The 25,499-nt window shown below is 42.5% G+C and overlaps 1 protein-coding gene across 8 annotated transcripts in view; it reads right to left on the bottom strand.

Moving 5' to 3' along the window:
* Positions 1 to 25,499, bottom strand: part of PATJ (PATJ crumbs cell polarity complex component) — a 371,435-nt gene that overhangs the window by 69,678 nt on the left and 276,258 nt on the right. For all 8 annotated transcript variants that reach the window (XM_045064632.1, XM_045064627.1, XM_045064628.1 and 5 more), the window contains 3 exons: positions 10,602 to 10,658; positions 5,776 to 5,890; positions 1,939 to 2,072 (listed from right to left, as the gene is read on the bottom strand). In XM_045064632.1, the coding sequence (XP_044920567.1) occupies positions 1,939 to 2,072; positions 5,776 to 5,890; positions 10,602 to 10,658 (306 nt within the window). The remainder of the gene's footprint in view (positions 1 to 1,938; positions 2,073 to 5,775; positions 5,891 to 10,601; positions 10,659 to 25,499) is intronic.

Raw genomic sequence — 25,499 nt, 5'->3', positions numbered from 1 at the left:
TATGCTTTAAAAATATTTAGTACATATATATATCCACTTCTTTACGACCCCCGAACTTTTCTGGGCTTCTCATTATCTGGCTTAGAAAGCTATCTGTTCAGCTTCTGTCGCTGAGGCAAGGGGAAAACTTTTCTTCAGAAGTTTCCCTTCAAGTGGTCTGGTCTAGGCAATATTTTAAAATCGTATTTAAATCTCACCCCACAAGAGGGTGGGAGCTACAAATGGCTACTGAGCTAGTTAGCTCCAGGTGTTCACAGTTTCATCCAAGCTCACGAACGAATATCCTCATGTATGCACGAAGCCGTACACAGCAGGCCCTGCCTGCACAGGCAAAGGGAGAAAAATTCAGGAAATAAATTATCCTGAGCTCAGGGGAGAAGTTAAAGCAATACTTTAATCAAGTGGATGGAGATAAAACCCTTTAATAAATAAACCCCAGCATCCAAGCACAGTCCTGTTTAGGTCGTGCACCAGCGGGATGTGTGGTGCCATCTTCACTAGATCAGGTGGGACAGGAGGGTGGGAGGAAGGGCTGAGACCAGGGGGCGGGCAGAAGGCACCGAGACCCAGGTTTCCACTGCACTGTGTGGTTCTTGAGATGCTAGCACTTTGGGGGCCTCATTGGTACAACAGAAAAATATAACGGGATCTCCTTACCTCCTGACAATACTAATGTGGAATTATCATACTCTGGACAAAAATGAGAATTATTTTTACTCATCATATTACACGTTTTATCTCTAAGTCTGGCATATGTAATCTACTCCTTACTAAATAAAAATGGGCAAAAGAAATGCCAAAATATTCATTTAAAAACATATTTATTAAGAGGAAGTCTCATCTCTAGGGAGAGCAGGATGGGTTTTGGAGGGCAGGGCTAGGGCAAAATGGTTGGAGGAGGATTTGCTTTCTACCTTATATCCTTTATATCAATTTATCTGAGCACAATATGTATGCATGACCTATTCAAATATATATGCATTGATTCATCACATTTTTATAAATCAAAACACAGGAAGTTAAAAAAATGATAATGAGCAGTAACATCAAAATATACTAAATAGGGCACCTCGGTGGCTCAGTGGGTTAAGCGTCTGACTCTAGATTTTGGCACAGGTCATGATCTCAGGGTTGTGAGATCAAGCTCTGAGTGGACGTGAAGGCTGCTTAAGATTCTTTCCCTCTGCCCCCTCCTCTCTCTCATACACACACACACTCACACTGAATACTCAAAGATCTGTCATCCAAGCAAAAACTAACATTCGAGACTAATTTTTTAAAAAATTATGAGTAGATATGAACATCATTAGAATAAAGCAAAACCTAAACTGTTATGCTAAAATAACTGATAGATATTTTTATCTAGCATTCCATGAAATAATAATGAGGACCATAATAATGACAGTTCATACTTACTTTATTCTTAGCATGTAGTAGACACTGGCCTAAATTCTGTTTTTTTTTTTTTTATTGTTTAATTTATAATTCAGCAGATTTTAGAGAGAAAGGGTGAGTATGTGTGTGCGCTGGGGGAGGGGAAGAAGGAGAGAATCTTAAGCAGACTCCATGTTGAGCACGGAGCCTGACTTGGGGTTTGCTCTCACAACTTTGAGATCATGACCTGAACCCATATCGAGAGTTGGACACTTCACCACTGACTGGGCCACCCAGGTGGTCCTAAATCCTATTATAATATTTCTAAATGTGGCTACAATGTTGTTGATCTAATAAGCATTTATTTAAAAAAATACTCAATGCAGAGAAAATCCTGGAACACTGAGAAAAACTTCAAAGCTGGCCAGAACATACATGCGTGTCTGTAATTAAGTTTTCCTCCACACCATGAAGAAGCCAAGTCTTCCACAGAAGTGATAAAGGCCAGAATAAGGCTCAACAAAAAACTATGACAGTGGATACACTTCACTTCTAGGAACTTACCAAAGGCGTGTCTTTTCCTCCCACAATGCTGAGACCAAGACCTGAACGTCCCTTGGATATTTCTATAATCATCTCCTGGCCAGGAACAATGGGACACGTGGCAGGGTCCACTGACAGAGGGGCCTGGAAACCACCTGGAGAAGGACGAAACAGAATGATGGGCAGGTAGGAGAGGCAGCCCAGTGTGCATACTGTATTAGTTGGGGAGTACACGGTTTGCATGTGCCTGTCATTTCACTCTTTTCCTGCTGAGCACCATTGAGAAAAAACCTGGGTCCTTCACGTTCATTCAGGAAGGGATGAAACCCGACATTTTTGGGATGAAAACAGTAACTACCCTCCTTACTTAATCAACTATTTTAAGTATACTTGAAATTTTTTTAGTCTTAAAATATACCCTGAAAACTCGCACAGTAAGATGTAAGATGATTAGGAGCTGTCTGGGTGGCTCAGTTGGTTAAGCAACTGCCTTCGGCTCAGGTCAGGATCCCAGAGTCCCAGAATTGAGTCCCACATCGGGCTTCCAGCTCCATGGGGAGTCTGTTTCTCCCTCTGACCTTCTCCCCTCTCATGCCCTCTCTTATTCTCTCTCAAATAAATAAATAAAATCTAAAAAAATGTAAGATGATTAGATGATTAAGCACATACTGATGTATGTTATAATGAAAATAAAGACTGCTATGACAAAAGATTCTGAGTTATAGTTAGAAGATACTAAGAATTAGTGCTTAAACACTTTTAATTAGAGCATATCATGAATTAAGATATATAAAGGATTTCATCAATAAAGTATGATGTGGCTGAAAATAAGAATTATCTAACAACGATCCCAAAATATATACATGGTTAAAAAAAATGTCATAAACACAACATTCAAAAAGTAACTGCTAGGTCCATAGCTGAAAAACTTGTTACTGCTATTTTATAAAGATTTACTTTTTACTTTTTAGCTCTATTGACTGAGCCAGCTAGGTGCCCCAAGGTTTACTTTTTAAAATCGTTGTTTTATTTATTTATTTAATTTTCTTAAGTAGGTTCCACCGCCAATGTGGAGCCCAGCATGGGGCTTGAACTCGCGACCCTGAGATCAAGACGTAAACTGAAAACAAGGGTCGGTCACTCCACGGACTAAGTTACCCAAGTGCCCCTAAGTCATCGCTTTAGATTGGGTTTCTCTAAAAAAATGAATGGAAAAAAAATATTTACTGGCTAGGAAAAGATGTTCAATACAACCCTTTTATCTAGCATAACTTCTACATGTGTGCATTTTCCAGGTGACTGAACCTAACCAATTGAAAAATCAAAATATTCAAAATGTTAGCTTCAAGAGCTTCTTGTACAATAACAGCCTCCAGAGATGATTATCTTCTTTGACAACTAAGTTTGATTATGGGGAGTACCGATTCTTACGCAAGGGAACAGCTTAGTTAAGGGCTGATAATAAAGGGCCCCACCTGCTGGTCAGCGGCAGCTAATGCACAGGGCCCAGCCTGGGATTCACAAAGCTCATTAAACAGCTGCACAATTGCAGGCCCCCAAATCCTGGCCTGCAGGCTAAAAATGATTTTCACATTTTCAAAAGTTTGGAAAAAAAAAAAAAACATTTCAAGACATGTGAAAATTACATGAAATTCAAATTTCAATGTCCATAAATGAAGTTGTATTGGAACACAGCCCTGCTAATCCATTTACTTCCAGTCTACGGCTGTTAGCACCCTGAGACAGCGGAGCTGAGTCGTTGCAACAGAGACCATATGGTCCGCAAGCCTTAAATATTTACTATCTGGCTCTTTACAGAAAAAGTTTGCCAATCCCTGATATTAAACAAAAGGAAACAGGCTCTAGGTAAGCCTGTGGAGGGTTCTGCTCTGACTCAGTAATAGTAATAATAAAGCAGGTTCTGGAGTGGTGGGGACATGCATTTAAGCTCCCAAGAAGGGAATTAATAGGTGGGTGAAATGGAGGCTCATTCTTCAGCCAAAAAATGCATGTAATGAGCCGCGTTCTAATAGGAAGTAAATGAACAATGTGTGTGAGGTGCCCAGTCCAGCAGCTGGCGTAATGTGGCAGGCATACAGTTACTCTTTCTGACCACATGGAATTTATTAATCTAATGGCCTCCCAGTTAAGAGTGAGAAATTTAGTGATGCAACCTTGGTAACAATAAAAAATGCCCTATTAGGAGGAGAATATTAAATTAGAAACCTAATTTGACTCTAGATCTTTTGGCAGCATATGCATTTCACACTCCATTTTCCATTCACTTACACTAAAAACAATGTGCAATAGTGCATAATTTCATGAATGCTTTACAAAGTTTATCCTTCTGTAAATGACTAGTGTAGCCTCTTTTGTTTTTAAAGATTTTATTTATTTGACAGAGAGAAATCACAAGTAGGCAGAGAGGCAGACAGAGAGAAAGGGGGAAGCAGGCTCCCTGCTGAGCAGGGAGCCTGATGTAGGGCTCAGTCCCAGGACCCTGAGACCATGACCTGAGCTGAAGGCAGAGGCTTTGACCTGCTGAGCCACCCAGGCACCCGTAGTAGAGCCTCCTGAGTGAGAAGAGAGGACAGAGAGTCAGAGATGCTGGGGACGGCGCTTCTCTTCCTCCACTTCTGTCTCACCCTAGCCAGTCCTGAGTTAGGGCTGGTATGTATTTTTCCCAAACAGCCCAGCCCGAAGCCTGACAGATCGAACCCCCAATGTTTGGTAAGTAGAGGACTGAATGAGTAGAATTTCCACAGATTAAATAATGGGAGATTAATTTCTGTTACCAAGATATAAATATGTGATGCATCTTATCAAAACTCAATGGGTCTACATGGTAGTTGCTGTCTTAGTAAAAGGCCAGGTGATAAGTATTTTGAGCTTTACAGACCACACATTCCCTGCTGAAATACTCAATTCTATCCTTATTGTGTGACGGGAACCTTAGACAACAGGTAAACAAATGAGTATTCCAAGAAAATTTTATTTGTGGACATGGAAGTCTGGATTTCAGAGAATTTTCATGAAATGTTCTTTTGACTTTTTCCAACCCCTTAAAAATATGAAAACCATTTTTAGCTTGCAGACCATACAAAACATATGGTGGGCCAAATCTGACCTATGGGTCATAGTCTGCTGACCACATTCATTAAGTATTTTAGCAAAAATCTAGTATTTTGGAATAACACCTGCTTGCTAAAGTTTTTGAGTTAATATTTATGAAAAAATATGCACAAGACAAATACATAAAGGTGTCAGGCCTGTTAAATTCATGCAGGGGTGTGCTTTGCCACTGGTGAGCACGTGTTTGATTTTTATTTTATTTGTTATTTTACAGACTTATATTATGTAAAAGCAAAGTGGAAATACTCATTATTCATTCTGAAATTCTATTTCAACTGCCAGTCAGCATAATTCATGCCAGGAATTCAAAGAGAGAAAGCGAATACTCATGTCTTTAAGCACTGAAAATTAACAGTCTTCAAATAACTTACATCAACATATGCAAGGCTAACAATTTGACTGAATATGATTTTTAGGAGATAATACTCATATATCAAACACAATCTTTTGGAGAGATTACAGAATAATTTGTAAGCCTCATATGTAAACAGTATTTACTGAGGGCCTTTTTTGTTTTAGCACCTTCATACTCAATAAACAGGCAACCACAGTAGCAGGTTGAGGAAAATGGCGGCCTGGCCAAGACTTGGAGCTAAGGAAGCAGAGGAGGGGTACAGAGCCAGGCTTCCCGACTCCCGGTCCAGGGCGCTTCTCAGGATATCACAATTCCCTCCTTTTCTCATGTTGGAGGAGTCAATTCAGTTCGGCTCATGGAAAGAATCATACCATAGTTTGTGAAATCCGCATCCACTGAGTGATACGATGGTGCTAAAGGGATCTCTTGTGAACTGAAGGAGACTTTTGTTGAATTTTTTTGCTGCTGTTTCATCTGGCTGACAGCCTACAAAAGAAGGGAAAATTAGACGAATGTCAAAGACGAGAACGAAAAACCAAAGGATGAGGCTTTAAAACTGGTGTGTTGTTCCCCAAACAATGGCGGCACTCCAGTAATGTCTTCTGAGAATTTAGAGTGGAATAGGTGGCAGGAGGAAGTTAGGATGGTTTCTGTCCCATCCCCCATGCTTCCCTAACGAACGTGACACCCAAGATGCTTCAGTGAAGGGTGGATGGAGGAAGGGAAGAAGGATAACAGCTGACGATACTCTATCATTGTGGTCTGTATATTGTGGTCTGCTGGGGTTGGGAAACAGAAGAAAAATTTTTTCAATTTCCATTGATTCTGATGAAATCAATGTGAAGTCCACATACCCATGTTGTGCCCACTGAAAAGCAATCCATGCTGCAGATGTTCTGAGCATACGACAATGTCCTTCTCTTCTGGATACATCCACAATAGTTAAATGCATTAGACAGGTTAATTGAGCAACATGAGGGCCAGGAAGAGGAAATAAGCATCCACTGAAAGTCTAGTAAGTGCCAGGTACACTAATGCCATTTTAATTCACCCTAAAGAACGATACCTTATTCACCCTTGATTCCCAGTACCTGGAACATAGTAGACCCTCAATAAATGTTCGATGAATGAATGAGTCGATGAATGGATAGAGAAGAGCAAAATTAAAGACATGGAAACTCACAGCAGAAAATGGATTTGTACTTCAATAGAGGTACAGAGACCTTTGCTATGTGAGCTCTGGAAAGTTAACTCATAATTCTGGATTTCTGTGGATAATACCTTCAATGAATATTAGTATTGGAAAACCGAGGAAAACCAAAAGGACTCCATGCTCGCTTAACAGGCAGTTAAGAAACATAGGTAGAGACCTGACCTGCCTTCTGGATCTGTAGTTAGCCAGGGAACCCATCCCCAGCTGGAAGATTCTGGTGGAGGCAGTGAAGCACCAGGCTGTCCCTGGAGTCTAGAAATAGGATCAAGGTAACTGCTCCAGAACAATGACACCTCAAGATTCTGGCAGTGGAAGGCTGTGCCTTAGTACAAGGCACGGTGCAGCATATAAAAACTAGAACAACACCAGCCCTTGTGTATCTGTGTTGTGCTTTCCCGTTTTTTAAAAACGCTCTTACATCCATGAACTCTTTAAATCCTAAGAACAACCTGGAGAGTGAGACATTATTACTTTCTTTTCCAGACAAAGAAACCACTGTCAAGTAACATGTCTCAGTCACACAGCTATTTGGAGAAGGAGGTCAGATTAAAAGTCAGTAGTAGCGAAAGAATGTTACAAATTCTTTTTTTATTTTTATTTTTTAAGGATTTTATTTTTAAGCATCTCTATCCCCACTGGGGGCTTGAGCTCATAACCCTGGGATACACGTGTGTGTTCTACTGTCTGAGTCAGCCAGGCACCCCAGAACGATACAGATTTAAAATGTTTATCAGGGCGCCTGGGTGGCTCAGTGGGTTAAGCCTCTGCCTTCAGCTCAGGTCATGATCTCAGGGTCCTGGGATCGAGTCCCGCGTCGGGCTCTCTGCTCAGCAGGGAGCCTGCTTCCCTTTCTCTCTCTGCCTGCCTCTCCATCTACTTGTGATTTCTCTCTGTCAAATAAATAAATAAAATCTTTAAAAAAAAAATAAAATGTTTATCAAACCGCTGCTATGCACTGGTTCTATGGACGTTCATTTTCTTTTCTGTAGTTTTTCTCACCAACATTTAATAAAGACCGTATACTTATTTTAGAAGACTTATTCAAAGACATATTTTCAGTGATTTAAAAAGAGGGAAGTGGAAAAATGACAAATACAGGTTTACTACCAGAAAACTGAACAATGGAACCACCTAGATACCAATGACTCTGAGGACCATACTTTCCAGTGTCCTTGGACTAGGTGTTGGTCAGTAGATGTAAACAGATGTGAACTGTACAATTTTCAGGTCATTTTCTGCAGGGTAAGGATCCTGTCCTCCTGTTCTAACTGGAATGCAGATGACAACTGCCCGAGCAGCCGTCTTAGATCAAAACTGGATGCATTTTTTTGAGGATGGTAATCAGATGCCTGAGTGTGTGACACTGGGAGATACCACATCATTCTCAGACTGATATACCCATACTTGATACAGAAGAGAAACTTCTTATAGAGATTGAACCTGATCTTAATTCATACAGCACTTATGTCCAACTTTTGTTTTCTATCACCTTTAAAAAGCACATCATTAACAAAGCTGCTAGAGTTCTTAGTGAAAAAAATCATGTGATTAAAAAAATGTTATTTTTTTAAAATTTAATTTTATTTATTTGGCAGAGAGAGCACAAGTAGGGGGAGCAGCATGCAGAGGGAGGGGGCTCAATCCCAGGACCCTGGAATCATGACTTGAGCCCAAGGCAGATGCTTAATGACAGAGCCACCCAGGTGCCCCTTATTTTGTTTTTTTTTAACCAATTAAAAAAATTTTTTTTAAAGATTTTATTTGTTGATTTGTCAGAGAGAGAGAGACAGAAGGCACAAGCAGGGGGTGCAGCTGGCGGAGGGAAAAGCGGACTCCCCACTGAGCAAGGGGCCTGACACAGAACTTGATTCCAGAACCCTGAGATCATGACCTGAGTTGAAATCAAGAGTCGGGCTCTTAACCGATTGAGCCACCCTGGCATCCCCATTTATTTGAGAGAGAGAATCTGTGCCTAAGTGGGGGGTGAGGGGAAGAGGAAGAAAATCTTCAAGCAGACTCTTTGCTGAGCCTAGAGCCCTATCCAAGATATCATGACCTGAGCCAGGACCAAGAGTAGGACAACTAATTGGCTGAGCTACCCAGGGGCCCCAGAATCATGTGATTTTTAAATCAGTAATGTTTGTGCTAATCATTATATCCCAGATCTGGGTAGCATCCCACTGCATTGTGCATGATATGTTTCCAACAGATAGTGATAGAATTGAACTCAATTAAAAAGTAAGGAAACAGTCCACAGAAACCAAGTGAAACATCCAACATCTATTTTTAGAGGCTGACCTCTTGTTGGTGGGTGTGGTGATGGATGGGACGTGTGGTCCTGTGACTCTTCGATTGGCACAAACCCAAACTACTAAGAATGAAAGATAGGAAAGGTTGGATTGGCTGTTTAATAGCTTCTATTCAAACATGAGTGGGAATGGACGTTCTAGGTTATCCAACCTAACTAAACCAGTGGTTCTCAAATGCTGTCTTCATAACAGAAATTGTCAGGGACTAAGTAAATCAGGACCTAGGTGGAGCCCAGGCAAGTTTTGTTTTGAGAGTTACTGCTTAAAGTTAAACCATGGGTTCTTTATCCAGGGTTTCCAAGAGACCCACAAAAGGCAATTACAAAATTTTGGGAATTACAAAAAATCCTGTGTTGTACCAAAATTATGTTTATCAGTGTTTTTCTGGGGAAGGAATCTACAGTTCATTTATGATGCAAAACAAAAATCACCATTCGAAGAATATATGAATTGTTGAGCTTGCTGGTGCTGACTAGTCGTGTGGCCAAAGGAGAGTCACATCGCCTCCTTACGTGTAAACTTCCCCATCTGTAAACTGGTAGTGGTATTTCTAAACTTTACGAGCTTGTTGAAAAGATCAAAGAGAGAAGAACATAAATATACCTATCACTATGCCAGAAAAGCTTAAGATTTCAACTGATAATAGCTATCAATGTCTTCATGTCTTTTGATAATAAATGACCAGCCAGCTGCTGATTAAAAACCATGTGGGTGGTTTGGAACAGCTCAAGGGGTTGGAAGTTCTTCATAATGAGCTGACCCAGGCTCACAGCAGGTGTTGCCCACTGACCTCAGGCTGGTTCTCTGCTAGAGCTACTGACCCAGCCAGGCATCCCCACACCTACTCATTTTTTTTTTTTAAATTTTATTTTAGAGAGAGAGCACGTGAGCAAGTGGGGGGCAAGGGAGAGTCTCAAGCAGCCTCCCCACTGAGCGTGGAGCTCAATGCAAGGCTTGATTTCATAACCTGAAATGATGACCTGAGCCAAAATCAAGAGTTGGATGCTCAATGGACCGAGCCACCCAGGCACTCCTACATCTACTCATTTTTACTTGGGTTTTTAGTATGTAAGTTTGGAGACTTTACAAATTTATTTTCTCTGGCAGTGTTTGAAATACCATGTAAGCTCTAGCTCCTTAAATATAATGACAGCTAATACAGTCATAATGTAAATTTTAGTAGTATGAACGTATCACCTAGCACACAGAAATAAGAATCAAGATTTTAAAAAGAAAAAACTCAATACCAACAAAAGTACAAAAATTTGACAGACAGAAATTTATAGTTTTTTTTTTTAAGAGAAGTGAATTCAAAATGCAAGGAACACCAAAGTTACTGTATTTGCATTTTTATAGAACTACAAATTCTCCCACTTAAGATTTTTATTAATGACATTAAGTAAGACATGGCACTCTCAGAATTTACGTATAGATGTGTTTGTAGGGATGGCTCACTTTTAAACACCTGCTCAGAGTACTGGCCCAGGAAAAGGCACAAAGACTATTTCCACACACCTTGCCTAGAATCAATGATATGGCTGTGGGCTGACCTCCAATTCTAAGACACACCATAACCTCCCAGCAAGTTTCATTGCAATCACTTCCTTTCCTTCTGGAACCCATTTATAATGCATACCATCCCAGCAGAGCAAAACCTAAGGTGGAAATTACGTACATTGTCCGTTGGACACTCCGGTGCCTTCTGCTGACCAGCCACCTGGGAGATGTCCTCCTGAAATAGAAAAGATACAGCCAGTTACAGGCATTTCAGGGCTCAAATGCATTCTCCAACTGTAGCAAACATCACGGGGCTACAAAAATGACCAAAGCACCAGTTTGTTCATCCATCTGAACAAAGTCTTGTTAATGAATGCAGCCTTGCCATGTCCAAATGTTTCTTTTCAGCCCTTTCAGAGCTATCAGGGTTTAAACTTATCAGATACCCACTGATGGTCACTTCAGCTAGAGTTTTTTCTTCTTTTGCCATTCTAGTAACCTCTAAATTTGTATTTGTACTGAATATTTAGTTCTTTCAGGGTTTGAACTCTGATATTAGAACTTTTTCCCCTGAAAGTCACCAAAGACACTGGAGGATACAGAGTTAAATTAAGTTAGTCCTGGATCCCACAGAAATGTGCAGAGTCCAGGTTTTAGAGAGAAGTAAACTGCCAAAACACACAGGAAACCAGTGCATACCTAAAGGGTGGTTTCCTGAGACCAAAACATCGACCAGAATGCTTATGTCTGCCTCCCACCATATCCCATCCTTCTTTTCAGGCAAAGTCACAGGGGAAATTATCATCTGATGGTTTACTCTCAGGCATGAACTCCTGCATTTGGACTTGGACTAGGCAGGGAACATGGAGACAGACTGACTGGGATAGGAGAAAGGATGGGCTTACTGTAGCCCATGGTAAATGTCTGAAAGACACCAGCTGGCAGGTCTAACATACAGACTGCAGGTAGGTAAGCTATCTGAAGATGACGAGAGGTGTGACTTGTATAGCAAAGGGGTAGTTGTTTGTGATCCTAGTTCCTCGACTTAAGAGTTCTGCAACCTGAGCAGATTTCCTGACATCTCCAAGCCTCACTCAGTCTCGTTTATAAAATGGGAAAAAATAAAGGTTGTTATGCTCTAGGGATATTGTGAGGATTAAACAAGGCAATATATGGACAGCACTTAGCATGGTACCTGGCAAACAACAAATATGTAATAAAGATGTTAATGATGATAGTAAATGGAATCCAGCTCTGATACACCCACATTCTTAACTCTACTATAGAGCTAGTGAAAATAATTACATGGACAGACACTTTCTCCTTTGGGGGATGCTGGAGTACTATCTGATATCCCCTACCCTCTCCCTGGTTTCTTCTTCGAACATACTGAACTAGTTAATCCAAAGGGCTCCCATCAGATTTGTAACAATACAATAGATAGTGATCAGGTCCTGTCCAGCCATTCATTATCGCTCGATTAGGTTACAGTCCCATCCTGTCTCATCAATTCCCTATTGGTTTACACCTGAGAACACCTGAGAACCCCAGCACATAATATCCTGAGCCTGCCCCCTAGGTCCCCGGGAGGATTGTGATTTCCCTTATCTGCCCACTTATTTTTTTTAGGATCAAAGCTCTTTCTCATTTAAATACAGATTATCTCTCAATTTCTCCCATATGGGACCAACATTGGAGAACTCCTCCTAACAACCCCCCCACCAACTGTGCTCCAAAACAGATTATAAGCTACGAGTTTACAAGTTCCTTCATGCATAATTCTTCCCTGAGCCCCTGGGCAATGCCCCTTCCATAGCACCACCAAGTTATTTTCTCACAATTTGTGCAACACTGTGTTTTATCTTTTTTTTTTTTAAAGATTTTATTTATTTGTTTGACAGAGAGAGATCACAAGTAGAGAGGGAGGCAGAGAGAGAGAGGGGAGGAAGCAGGCTCCTCGCTGAGCAGGGAGCCCGATGTGGGGCTCGATCCTAGGACCCTGAGTTCATGACTTGAGTCAAAGGCAGATGCTTACCCGACTGAGCCCCCAGGTGCCCCCTGTCCCATTTCTTATACTGATTACCCTTAAGCCTCTGGGCCCAGAGATGGGGCCAGTGCATGATGATGATGATGACAGCTAAAACTTACTGAGCACTAACTGCCAATTACTGACCTACACACCATCCCTATTTCGGAGGCCGATGTGCACAACAGAACCGTGGGGTAAGGGCTATTATCCAAACTGCAAATGCTGGAGCATATGCTGAACCAGAACTTAACCAGATGCATTGCGCTGCAGAGCTCCTGCTCTTAACCGAGGATGAACCACAAGGGAAAGGCAATGTGCTGTTCACCTCCTCCCAGGGACACACATGAGATTCTTAGGAGCCAGCCTCAACATGGTGATTCCATTTTTAGATACAACATTAAATCAGAACGCGTCATGCCGGCTTATTTTGAGCTTGGGCAGCCAAAAAAAAATTCGTGGCACTAACCACCCCAGTGACCTAGGGTACGTCACTTTCTTCCGTGTTTTGTTTAAACATAAATTTAGAACTTGCTCCTCTTCCAACTACTGCATTGAGGGAGTTCTTAGTGCCTTCAAAGCTGAGGTTCTGGGACAGTCTAAGGTGCCAACTTTGCACAGGAGACCCCTAAATAAGAAGGCTGAGGAAGGAGGGTGAAAAGATCATATTATTTTGTGGAACAAACCCAACAGAACATGTTCTATGTGCATTATATTGTAATCATCAGCACAGTACTATAAGCTCCTGAAAGAAAATGCTTTGAGAGCCAAGCAAGTTCCTCTGATCAAGAGAAGGAGCTTTCAAGCAGTGGATATAAAAAACAACACTGGGAATATTCTATATAATAGATAATAACAGGGATGTCCAGTTTATAATCATCAGAGCTGGTGAACTTCTATCCCAAACTTGGGCAATCCACATGTCCTGTCTGTCCAGCCACAGCAATTGGTCCAAGGGTAGACATCTGAACCACATAAGAACATCCTGTGCATTTCCCAACACGGACCCAAGGAAAGAGAGTCAGCCCCTTTCTGGCCCAGAAGCTTCGGAATTTTCGATGGCCACATTCCCACTAAACTAAGGAAGCAAGTCTACAGACATAGAGAGTCAAAGACACATCCAGACACCTATGGGGCACCAGGATTCAAGTTCCAACGATCCCTGAAGCTGTCAACTTTGCTTTTCCTGCTGTACTGTAAAAAGGGCCTGTAGCTTATCAGTAAATCTCCCTTTGTCTGTAAGGTCAAGATGAGGTTTTATCACCTGAGATCAAGAGAATACTGATTAAAATAAGGTGGAGCCTAGAAAAGATCTATCAGGATAACAAACTCACAGGGGTCAAGCCAGAAGGTAAGCCAGGCGGAGATGAAGGAAGTGAACCAAGCAAAGAAAGCAAACTTGGGAGGGCTGCTCAGCCTAAAGATAGTCAGACTCTGATTTTTTTTTTTTTTTTTTTTTACTATTCCATTATAGATGTTTATTATAATATATAATGCTATTTAAATTTGTCATTAACGAAATTGAAGCTTCAAAGTATTTCTAATATTTAGCCTGTGGTTTTGTGTCCCCCCCCCCTTTTTTATTATAATAAAAAATAAAATAGACTCAGTGATTTTTAAAAGATGCCTGTCAGACACAGATTGTCTCCTGCTGATCTGAGTCCTAGGCCTTTCCCTCTGGAGCATGCAGATACACCTGAAAAGGACAGCCTTTGCCTGGATCAGCCCCACCCAACTCCTCCCCGACCTGAGGCCTGAATTAGCTGAAATCCTATCAGCAAGAGCTCCCCAGCACCTTCCTGTGCCCCTCTGCAGTCTTGGCCGCACTAGGAATTACTTAGGTAAAGCTGGATGCCAGTCCTGCCTGTGACACTTATTGGTACGTCCTGTGGCTGGTGTAGCGTCTGGGACAGAAGAGGCCGTCCCTACTAAACTTGCTTACTTTCTGCTCCCTTAGAAAGGTAAGATATACAATATGGGTTTTAGATTACAGGACCTTAAAAATCATGTTGACAAGACTTCTCCAGAGAAGTGAAAACTTCACAGGCTCAAAGAACAATGTGTGAGCTGCACACAACAGGTAAGAAGGTCTGAGTTCGGGGCTCTGCCAATGCATCCTTTTCCTTCGCGGGATCCTTAGGGCTAATAATTATGACTGTTAGATTATTTTCTCAGTTTAAAAAATCTAATAAGCAATAGCTTCCTTCCAGGCAAGTTGAATTTCACGTAACAAGTCTTTGCAGGAGACCAGTTAAAGGGGTTGGGAGTGAAAGCAAGCTAGCAGACGTCAAAGATGGGAATTTGTGTTAAAAATGTGCACCTCTATTTCTGCTGTCTCTGAGTTCATGAGGTTACCTTTACCTGCTACCCTCGCATCTCTATATTATCTTCTTCATTTATGATGCACAGGCAGAGAGAATGGAGGAAAAAGCCAAGAGCTTTCCTCCTGTGACTCTCATGAAGGGAACAGACCTCGCTGTAAATTTACTGTCTTTTTTATGACCAGGAAAGGGGAATTTATCATGTAGGCAAATCTCAAGTGATTTTTCAGAAATACAAGACATAAAGTACAATGAGCTGTGAAAAATGCCTCCTATGAACGCACTTGAACTTGGCCATTGGCAATTTGCATACTGTCACATACTGTCACAGAAGAGAGGCCAGTGCTGACTCAGACACATTGTCTCTGGCTTCTTACAAGGGAGTTCCTAGGCTATTGTTATAGATGCAGTTTTCATAGAGGATCTGAAACAGAGAATAAGGTTCGCACAGTGACATCTGCTCCCCTAGCTGAACAAGAAATCCTGCAGTTCTTGACGGACTACACGTTGGGGATAAAAATGGATTTTAAGTACACGGTCCAGCTGTTTAAAAGTGAGCAGGATATACGTCTGAGAATTCTAGCCTGGAATTAAGACCTATAATCATCAGAAACACATTTTAACCTATTTTTCCAAACTTGGATGCCAGCACTTTAAAAACACTTAGGAATAATTTTTAATCAAGCCCAGTAGCAAAATTGACAAACTAATGTCAATTATACTTCATTTAAGATTTTTTAAAGCAAAATAAAATATAAAAATTGATAAAATGAACCTGTACCAGAAATCACATGGCATATTATTCCCTTAAAAGTTAAACTTCTAGGGGCACCTGGGCGGCTCAGTGGGTTAAAGCCTCTGCCTTTGGCTTAGGTCATGATCTCAGGGTCCTGGGATCGAGCCCCACATCGGGCTCTCTGCTCAGCAGGGAGCCTGCTTCCTCCTCTCTCTGACTGCCTCTCTGCCTACTTGTCATCTCTGTCAAATAAATAAATAAAATCTTAAAAAAAAAAGAAAAAAAAAGTTAAACTTCTAGGGTGCCTGGGTGGCTCAGTTGGTTAAGCGATTGTCTTCAGCTCAGGTCAGGTCCTGAAGTCCCAGTATTGAACCCTACATTGGGCTCCTTGCTCAGTGGGGAATCTGCTCTTCCTCTGGCTCTCCCCCTTTCTCATGCTCACTCTCGCAATAAATAAAATCTTAAGAAGGAAAAAAGAAAGTTAAAATTCTAGGGGAGGCTGGATGGCTCAGTCAGTTGAGTGTCTGCCTTCAGATCAGGTCAAGATCCCAGGGTCCTGGGATTGAGCCCCACATCAAGCTCTCTGCTCAGCGAGGGGAGTCTGCTTCTTCCTCTGCCCCTCCCTCCACGTGTGCTCTCCTTTTCTCTCTCAAATAAATAAATATAACTTAAAAAAAATAAATTAAAATTCTACACTGAACTCATTATCTTCCTCTACAAATCTGGTTTTTCTCATTTTTTTCATGTCATTGTTTTAAAAATTAGAAACAGTATCAGCCTCCTACTTATTCAGGTTCAAAACCAAAGTCAGCTTTTACTAATAATCTCTTTCCTTGCATGCTTTGATTGAATCACTTGCAAAACAGATGGTTTCAGACTTTGGGATTTCACAAACTAGAAAATTTTCAAAAAGAATGTCAGGATTGTAGAGACACCCCTACCCCCACTAAAGAACACCAAAGAAATATAGGTTGGAGCATATGAATTTGCCATGTTGTAAGTCAAGAAAGGGTCAAGTATCAGTGATCTCAGAGGGTGCAACCTATTCAAGTCCTCTCCTCCCAATTACTATCCTGTATCATTACCATAATGTCACACAGGAAGAGCCATTTTTACACTAAAAATTTAGGTACGGCACAGTTTTAAAGGGCAGTCCTTGAGATTGAATAGATTTGCTTTATGAAGAACTCTCTGTAAGGGCCTATTTAGCCAGAGCGATTCTATCCGATTAAACCATGATTTTGTTATTTATGCAGTAAAACTTAAACTGACCCTGGGCCCTCCCCCAACCGCCCCCCCACCCCGAACATGCAAGTTGGGGGCGCGCCTGGGTTAAGCCTCTGCCTTCGCCTCAGGTCATGATCTCAGGGTCCTGGGATGGAGCCCCACATCCGGCTCTCGGCTCAGCGGGGAGCCTGCTTCCCCCACTCTCTCTGCCTGCCTCTTTGCCTACTTGTGATCTCTCTCTCTTTGTCAAATAAATAAATTAAAAAAAAAAAAAAGCAAGTCGGGAAACCAGTAAAATGTGGTCGACCAGTCCCTGGTAACAGAGCCCAAATACAAGGGCGGGTCAGGTCAGGTGGAAATAACAGAGCCCAAATGCAGGGATGAGTCTGGCCAGGTGGAGACATCCAATCAGTGGGGCGCCCATACTGTCTCCCTAGGTACCAAGGAGTGTGGGCCCCCGCCTTTTGGGCACCGGTTCTGACCAAGGTGATAGGTTCATTCAAATAGCTACTATGGGGTGAACTGTAATTCAATTGGCCACCCCTGTGTGACTTAGCATGACTGTGCAGCTTTCTCTGTGTGTTGCAATCTCATTGGCCACCTGTGTGTGGCCAGGCTCAACTACATGGCCTTTGCTCTATAAAAGTTCATCTGTGAGGCTGGGAGGGGTCGCTCTCTCTATAAGAGGCGGCCCCGAACGGTCAGTTTGATTCTCCATGCTTGGCGAGAAATAAAGCTTTCCTTGACCTTCGCTTTGTATCAGTCTCGCTCCTTCGATTATGGACCTATAACTCTCCATGTGGTTATTTTTCGTATTTCCCACACATCAATGGAAACGCACAGATTCCATGGGTCTAACTCTTTAATATTACCTGAAGAGAGGAGAAAGCTTGGACTTTGGGGTCACATAGTGGCTTACATCCAAATTTCTCTACCTATAGGTTATGACAAACTAGACTTCTCCAAACCTGTTTCTTTATAGGTTAACGTCAATGATCTCTTGGAGAGGCAGAGTGGCCTGACTGGCATGAGTCCAACATCTAAGTCTTTGAATCCTTCTTGTGACATTTACTGCCCCTAAGCCCCTGGGCAAGTGAATTAACTTCTGGAATACTCCGGCCACTCATCTGCAAAATGGAGATGGTAATAATAATGCTTTCATGATGGGGAGGATGGAGACAAGCACTCTGTTGCTCTATAAAAGTTCATCTGTGAGGATGATTATGATTACTACTGTTTTTGTCAGAATAAATGAGGTACTATTTTGAAAGTGCCTACTAAGTGACAAGTACATAATTAGTAGCCATTAAATAATAGTTTCCTTCTTACACGGAAATCTGAAATTCCATACACCAGAAGGATCTCGTGAAATTAATGGCAGCTAATGCTTCCACGGCATTTCCTGTGTGCTCCCAAAGGCATCACTCTAAGTGTATTCATTTATATTTTATAGGAGATTGAGCCCATTACTGTCCTCATTTGATTGGGAAGGAAACTGAGGCACAGAGACTCAATAAGTGTCACAGGCAGGACTGGCATCCAGCTTTACCTAAGTAATTCCTAGTGCGGCCAAGACAGCACAGGAAGGTGCTGGGGAGCTCTTGCTGATAGGATTTCAGCTAATGTAGGCCTCAGGTCGGGGAGGAGTTGGGTGGGGCTGATCCAGGGAAAGACTGTCCTTTTCTAGTGTATCCGCATGCTCCAGAGTGGGAGGCCAAGGACCCAGATCAGCAGGAGACAATCTGTGTCTGACAGGCATCTTTATTTTTTATTTTAATTTTTTTTTAAAGATTTTATTTATTTGTCAGAGAGAGAGAGGGAGAGCGAGCGAGCACAGACAGACAGAATGGCACGCAGAGGCAGAGGGAGAAGCAGGCTCCCTGCCGAGCAAGGAGCCCGATGTGGGACTCGATCCGAGGATGCTGGGATCATGACCTGAGCCAAAGGCAGCTGCTTAACCAACTGAGCCACCCAGACATCCCTGAAAGGCATCTTTAAAAAATCACTGAATTTGACTGCCTTTGGGCTGAACAGCCCTCTTAAGCCTGTTGTCTTAGACCCAGTCCACTTTATGCACCCTTCCCCACAAATACGCTCTTCCTCCTAGCTTTCTTCTCTCAGTAGCAGCACCCACCACCCAGCCAGTCAGCTGCCACGATGCACAGAAGTCAGTCTTGGTCCCTATCCTCCTCCATCAACCTTCATCTCAGTTACTCTAACAACTTTTTAACTCTCTCCCTGCCTTCAAGCTTTGATGTTTTCTAAGGGATTTTTCACAGGGCATTCAGAAGGGTCTTTTCACATGGCTCATTTCCTTATCATCTCGTTCCTCACCATCTCACTGGTTAAAAACCAGTGCAGAGGTTTTCCCATGGTCCACGAGGCTTTCCACCATCCAGCCCCTGCCCACTTTGTGGCTTTTGCCTCCTGCCATTCGGCCTGAATGGCCACAGCTCCATCTGCAGTATCAGACCCGGGATGTGGAGTCAGGTGTTTACAGGTGATGGGGATGCGGGAAGCAGGCTGGGGTGGGGGAATGCTGGGAAAGTAGGGACGGAAAAAAACGGGAAGTGCATAAATGATTTATGGGGTGGCTTGGCATGCCGGTCTTTTTTCAGGAGAAAAGCGAAACCAGGATTTTTATGTGAATATCTCCTGATTTATAAAATCAAACATCTTAAGAAAGCACTGTGGAGGGGAAGTAAGGTCTGGATCCATCTCTGACAGCCAGATTGTGACCTCCCCATCAGACCGAACGTGCTGTGCTCGTGGATGAAAGAGGTCTTATTTATCGTCACATTCCTACAGCCTGACCCATCCCAGGTTCTCAGGAAACGTGTACTGAGTAATGAGGGTCCTGGCACACGTAGACTTTTTATAGGCACAATCTGGTGCTAGCAACACCTACATTTACGGAGTCCTCACTGCACGTCAAGCACCATGCTAAGCATTTCATGTATAAAATCACACTCCGTCCTCACAACAGAGAGGTGGACCTTCTCCTCCTCTGTTTCTGGATGAAGACTGCAGACAGGATAAGGCGCTTTTCCTAGTGAACAGCAGGGGTGAGCGTTAAGCCTGTTCAGATTTCTGAGCCCACGATTTGCACCTGATAGCCTTTTCATCTGAGAGAGCAAGTACTATCATGCCACTTGGAGACATGGGTAGTATCTATAACACTCAACACTGATTTTTCAATAGCTATGTTTGAAAATTTTGTATGGATCAAGCAAAGCAAGTGGAGAGGAAAAAGTGTTCCTCAAATGTTGCTATTGTAGCTGGTGGAGACTGAAATGGTCCAATGCATGGCCAGTTACGGCGTGAATTTCCATGTCATGGCTCATTGAAGTTAGTGATAGTGAATTCAGAAGCGACTCGTGCTTCCTCAGGCATCTTGCTACCCCGTACATTCCCAAATCTCCACAAAGAACCCACAGGTTGAATGCCACCCTGAGCTCACTGAAATACTCTCATTTTTCTACTCTTGCCCTAAGGATTGGAAATATTCCATAATGAAAGACAATAGTAAAAATACACCGCAGACAGCTGGAAAAAGAAATCTAAACATTTTGAAAACTTTTGAGAAATCTAAAATGTTATTAAGGCTGCTGTATCAGATCTGTGATGACAAGGGCCACTGGACACACAGGCACAAAGACTATATTGAGGCGAAGCAGTTTCAAGAATTGGGGAAAGATGGGGTGCCTGGGTGGCTCAGTGGGTTGAGCCTCTGCCTTCAGCTCAGGTCATGATTTCAGGGTCCTGGGATCGAGCCCCGCATCAGGCTCTCTGCTCAGCGGGGAGCCTGTTTCCCCCCTCTCTGCCTGCCTCTCTCCCTACTTGTGATCTCTCTGTCAAATAAATAAATAAATAAATATATAAAAAAAAGAACTGGGGAAAGAACGCTGAGCACATCTGTTGGGGGCATTTCCTTGCAGGTTTCTCTTGGGCTGCTGACCAAGTCCTGGGATAATGCTGGTTCTCAAGACCCGGAGAGTCAACTGTTGCCATTTAAATAGCTCTAAACCTGCGTTCAGAGGAAGTTTTAAAAAATACATATAGCAGAAGGTTTGCATACTGAGGGCAAGAAAGGTAATTTACTGGCAGTCTTCTGTGGAACTTGTATTTCCTTGCTGTTTATTAAAACCTTTACACAGAGTATGAGGACAGACGGCTGTTGGCGTCTCTTGTGGATGCCCATTGCTACAATGAACTTTCAGCTCGTCAGGCGGTGTCCAGCCTGGCCCTGGTCCAAGCTAGTTACCACGTGGCAGCTCCAGTGCAGTCACCTTCTAGAGCCCTGCGGGGCCTCCCACTGCTCTCAGCACAGGGATCACCTCGCTAACATGGCCTGGCTCCAGCTGGGGTCTATCTCACCAGGGCTGGCGACTGTGCACGTTCATATGCTCAGTTCACTGGTCTCCCCGAGACTACCATCACCTAGCACCCTTCCTTCTTTGTTCTTCACCACATTCCAAGTAGCGTCAGCTTCTCCTTCCAATCTCAGTTCGTGTCCCTGGGAAAGCCCTCCCTGGCAACGTCCAATCCCCTTCTACGCTCCCTTAGCACCAAGCACCTCTAGTTCTTAGCTCTGATCAAAGCTGAGACTTCATTCTACTTGTGACATTATCTGAATGACGTCCATCTGCCATGAAGACTGTAAACAACACAGGAAGAGAGTTTGTCTGTTTACCTTCTGTAGCATCGTTTTAGGATCTAGCACAGAATGCAATTAACAGGCAGACTGCAAGAATTTATAAAATAAAGTCAGGCTCTAATCTAATGGACAAACAATCTGGGCCTTTTCTACCAGGGATTATTGAACACTGGTAAAATATGCCAAATGGTGGAAAGACTATATACTTATTTAACCGAATCTGTTTCTAGAGGTTACCTCAGCATTGCTCATTTGATTTCACTTTGTGGATTATCTATATTTTTACTTCTCTCTCATATTGCTCCCTTTTTTTTTCTTAAAGATTTTATTTGTTTATTTGACACAGAGAGAGATCACAAGTAGGCAGAGAGGCAGGCAGAGAGAGAGGGGGAAGCAGGCTCCTTGCTGAGCAGAGAGCCCGACGCAGGGCTCGATCCCAGGACCCTGAGATCATGACCTGAACCGAAGGTAGAGGCTTAACCCACTGAGCCACCCAGGTGTCCCACTGCTCCTGTTTTTTAAGAGTATCTTTATTGAGATATAATTAACATACCATAAAATGCCCCCCATCTCAAATATACAATACTATGGATTTCGCAGAGTTGTACAAATATCATCATAATCTAAGTTTAGAACCTTTTCATAACCTCAGAAAGAAACCCTGTACCCATCAGGGTCACTCCCGTTCCCTGCCCACACCCCCAGCCACAGGCAACCGCTGATCTATTGTCTGTCTCTGTCCACATGTCTCCTCTTGACATTTCACACACGCACCATGTGGCCGCAGCATCATGTATCAGAGCTTCATGATCTCCTACTGCTCATATTCCACTGCATAATGTACCACATTTCATTTACTCAGCTGGGAGACATTTAGGCTGTTTCCATTTTGGGGCTCTTATGAAAAATGCTGCTATGAACACTAGTGTACAAGTTTTTGTGTGGATTGGTTTTCTTTCATTCCTCTTGGGTGTACACCTAGGAGCAAAATTACGATATGATGATATAAATATGCTTCATATTGTGAAGAACTGCAAAAGGTTTTCTCAACTGGCAATGCTACTTGATATTCTCACTAGCGATGTATGAGAGTTCCAATCACTCCCCATCCTTGCCAGCACTTGCTATTATCTGTCTTTCTGAGTACGGTCCTCCTAGTAGGTGTAAAATGTATTTCATTGTGTGTGTGTGTGTGTTTAAGATTTTATTTATTTGTTTGTCAGAGAGAGAGAGAGAGAGCGAGTACACAAGGAGGAAGAGTGGCAGGCAGAGAGAGAGGGGGAAGCAGGCTCCCTGCCGAGCAAGGAGCCCGATTCGGGACTCGATCCCAAGACCCTGGGATCATGACCTGAGCCAAAGGCAGAGGCTTAACCCACTGAGCCACCCAGGTGCCTCCCCTTATCCACTTTAAAAAAAAAGATTTTATTTATTTGAGAGAGAGAGAGAGGGCACAAGAGGGGAGAGGTCAGAGGGAGAAGCAGACTCCCGCTTAGCGGGGAGCCCAATGTGGGACTCGATCCTGGGATTCCAGGATCATGACCTGAGCCAAAGACAGTTACTTAACCAACTGAGCCACTCAGGCACCCCCTCACCTGTTTTTTTAAACTGAGTTATTTGTCTTTTTATTATTTTGTTGTGAGCTAGTTGCTTTAAAATGATTTTATTGGCTATTAATATCTAGAACAGCATGGAGACGAAGTCAGACAAGAACAGAAGAAAAAGTAAGCTGGTTTTATTTCAAGGCAGAAAATCCTAATATCCAACAGGGTTAGAGATCCAAAGGAGGCAGCAAGAACAGAGGTTAGCTACTAAGAAGAAAACAGTACTATCTCCTCTTTTCCTTCCCTGGCTACTTTCTTCCCATTAGCCGCTGAACTTCTAGAGATGGCAAGCTGATGGAAACACTTGTCCTCAGACACCTCAAGTTCTTTAAGAAGCTCTAACAGTTCTGCTCATCACTGAATCTTCTGCAAACTGCAAGCCACAAGCTTAGAATAATGTCTAGCACGTAGGCATTCAATACACACTGCCTATTATGATCAGCATTTGGATTTTTCGGGCTGAACAATTCACTTCAGTTTTCTAAGTTACACCTTAATGCTTCGCTCACAACAGCTAATCCTTATGCGGCTAACACTAAATGTTTTAATTGGAATAACAGCATCATGGTTAATAATAATGACTCACCCTTGTACAGTGACTCTAGTGCTCTCTGGCATGGTTCTGCATAGTACTGGATAGCTGGCCCTCCTCAGGTCTCACAACTGTGGTTCCTTTCTGCGATTTCACAAATGCAGAAACTGAGGCACAGAAAGGTTCCGTGCCTAAGATTTTTTTTAAACTGAGCTACTCAGGCGTCCCTCGTGCCTAAGATTTTATCGGTAGTCAATGGCAGAATCAGGATTTGAATCCAAGTAGTATGGCTCCAATTCTGTACTCTTGATAATTTAGTTATACTGCTCCAAAAGAGTATATTATATAAATGCAGATACTCTCAACATGATAAAAACATAGGCTGAGAGGCGCCCGGATGGCTCAGTCAGTTAAGTGCTTAACTTCGGCTCAGTCACAGTCTCAGGGTCCTGGGATCAAGCCCCACGTCAGGCTCCCTGCTTTGTGGGGAGTCTGCTTCTCCCTCTCCATCCACCTCTCCCCACTCCCCACCTCATACTCCCCCTCACTCTCACTCTTTCTCTCTCAAATAAGCAAAATCTTTTTTAAAAAGTAGGTTGATATCCAAAAGATTAAGATAATACTTCAGGGATTCATGACCTTCTATGTCAAGATACCGAGGAGTCAAAGCCCCTTCAGGATGAGACCCAGCTCTTCCAATTTCCCATTTTTTGTGATCCTTCGCTAAGCAGATTAAGGTCTCATCTGTAAATCTGGGATAAATAATTCCCGCTCTACTTTTTACACAGGGTTATTTGGGGATAAAATTGAGTAAGATCACAAAGTATCATTTTAGAAAAAAATTTAGATATTAAAACATTAAGCTAATGAGATAATGACACTTTGTTTTACAAATCGCAAAGCTCTGTGCAGATAGCTTTTTAAAAGTTCCTTTCAAAAGGCTTAAAAAATAGTTTTAACAGGCTCTCACCTAGACTTCTGAAATAGACTCCAGACACTTCCCTGCCTCCAGTCTCTCACAATTGAAACCTACGTTTCACAAACCATCATCTGATCAGTTGTCTAAAAACAAATTATTCACCCTTTAAAAATATTTGAGAAAAACCCAATACCTTCTGAAGTTACTATAAACCATTCAGCTGTGAAATCTGGGGACTACTGAGATGTGGACCAAAGCCAACCATGACTGAACAGTGGAAACAGTCCTGGAATATGCTGACCCATGACTTAGTCTTAGCTCTGGAAACAGAAAGTCTCGAAGAACTTAATAGCTCTCTGAAGTGGTTTCTCCTAGATAGCACCTTGTGTCTCCCCATATCCATGTGGCTTCTGGGACATGGACTAAGCACTGACCACATGAAGATGAATAAGTTCATCAATAATTCACAGCATATAGAACCTTCAGCTCTGTGAGTCCAATGTTCAAATTATATCGCTCATTGTTGTCCCACAGATGCCCAACACTCATGTGCTACTCCATCATCCGCACTGACTCAGCTGGTAAACCTCATCTCTATGACAGTTGCCTTCTCATCTTTGGAGGTTTACCTTAAAGGCCACAATTCTAGGAAACCTTCCTTAATCCCTGACTGAGATGGTCTTCTTTCTACTTTTGAACACACACATCACAGTGTTGTTGGTTTTCTTCTCTTTCTACTATACTTCTGCATGTATGATTTTCCAGATACAAATTCTGTTATCCTCAGTGGTTCTAGAGGGTCAACTTCTGAAGAGCAAGGCTGGTGTTTCTCCTGCTCACTCCTGTAGGGGCCAGCATAGTGCCTGATGAGACAGACAGATGACCCCAGCAAGGAAGCAACTTTTAGAGGGTTAACGGCTTAGTGTTTCCAACTGTCTTGACATAAACAGAAAAGAGTCAAGACCCACACAGATAACATGCTGTCCTCTGACAAGATGCACTGGCCAACAATCCTAGGATGGAGTAGCAACCCTGGCACCAATCTTGTAAGAGAAAT

The sequence above is a fragment of the Mustela putorius genome, unplaced genomic scaffold (assembly GCF_011764305.1).
Source record: "Mustela putorius furo isolate JIRA1106 unplaced genomic scaffold, ASM1176430v1.1 tig00003853_pilon_pilon_pilon, whole genome shotgun sequence".
In the NCBI taxonomy this organism is placed as follows: domain Eukaryota; kingdom Metazoa; phylum Chordata; class Mammalia; order Carnivora; family Mustelidae; genus Mustela; species Mustela putorius.
The sequence above is the reverse complement of the archived record's forward strand: the minus strand, read 5'-3'. Positions and strand labels throughout refer to the sequence as shown.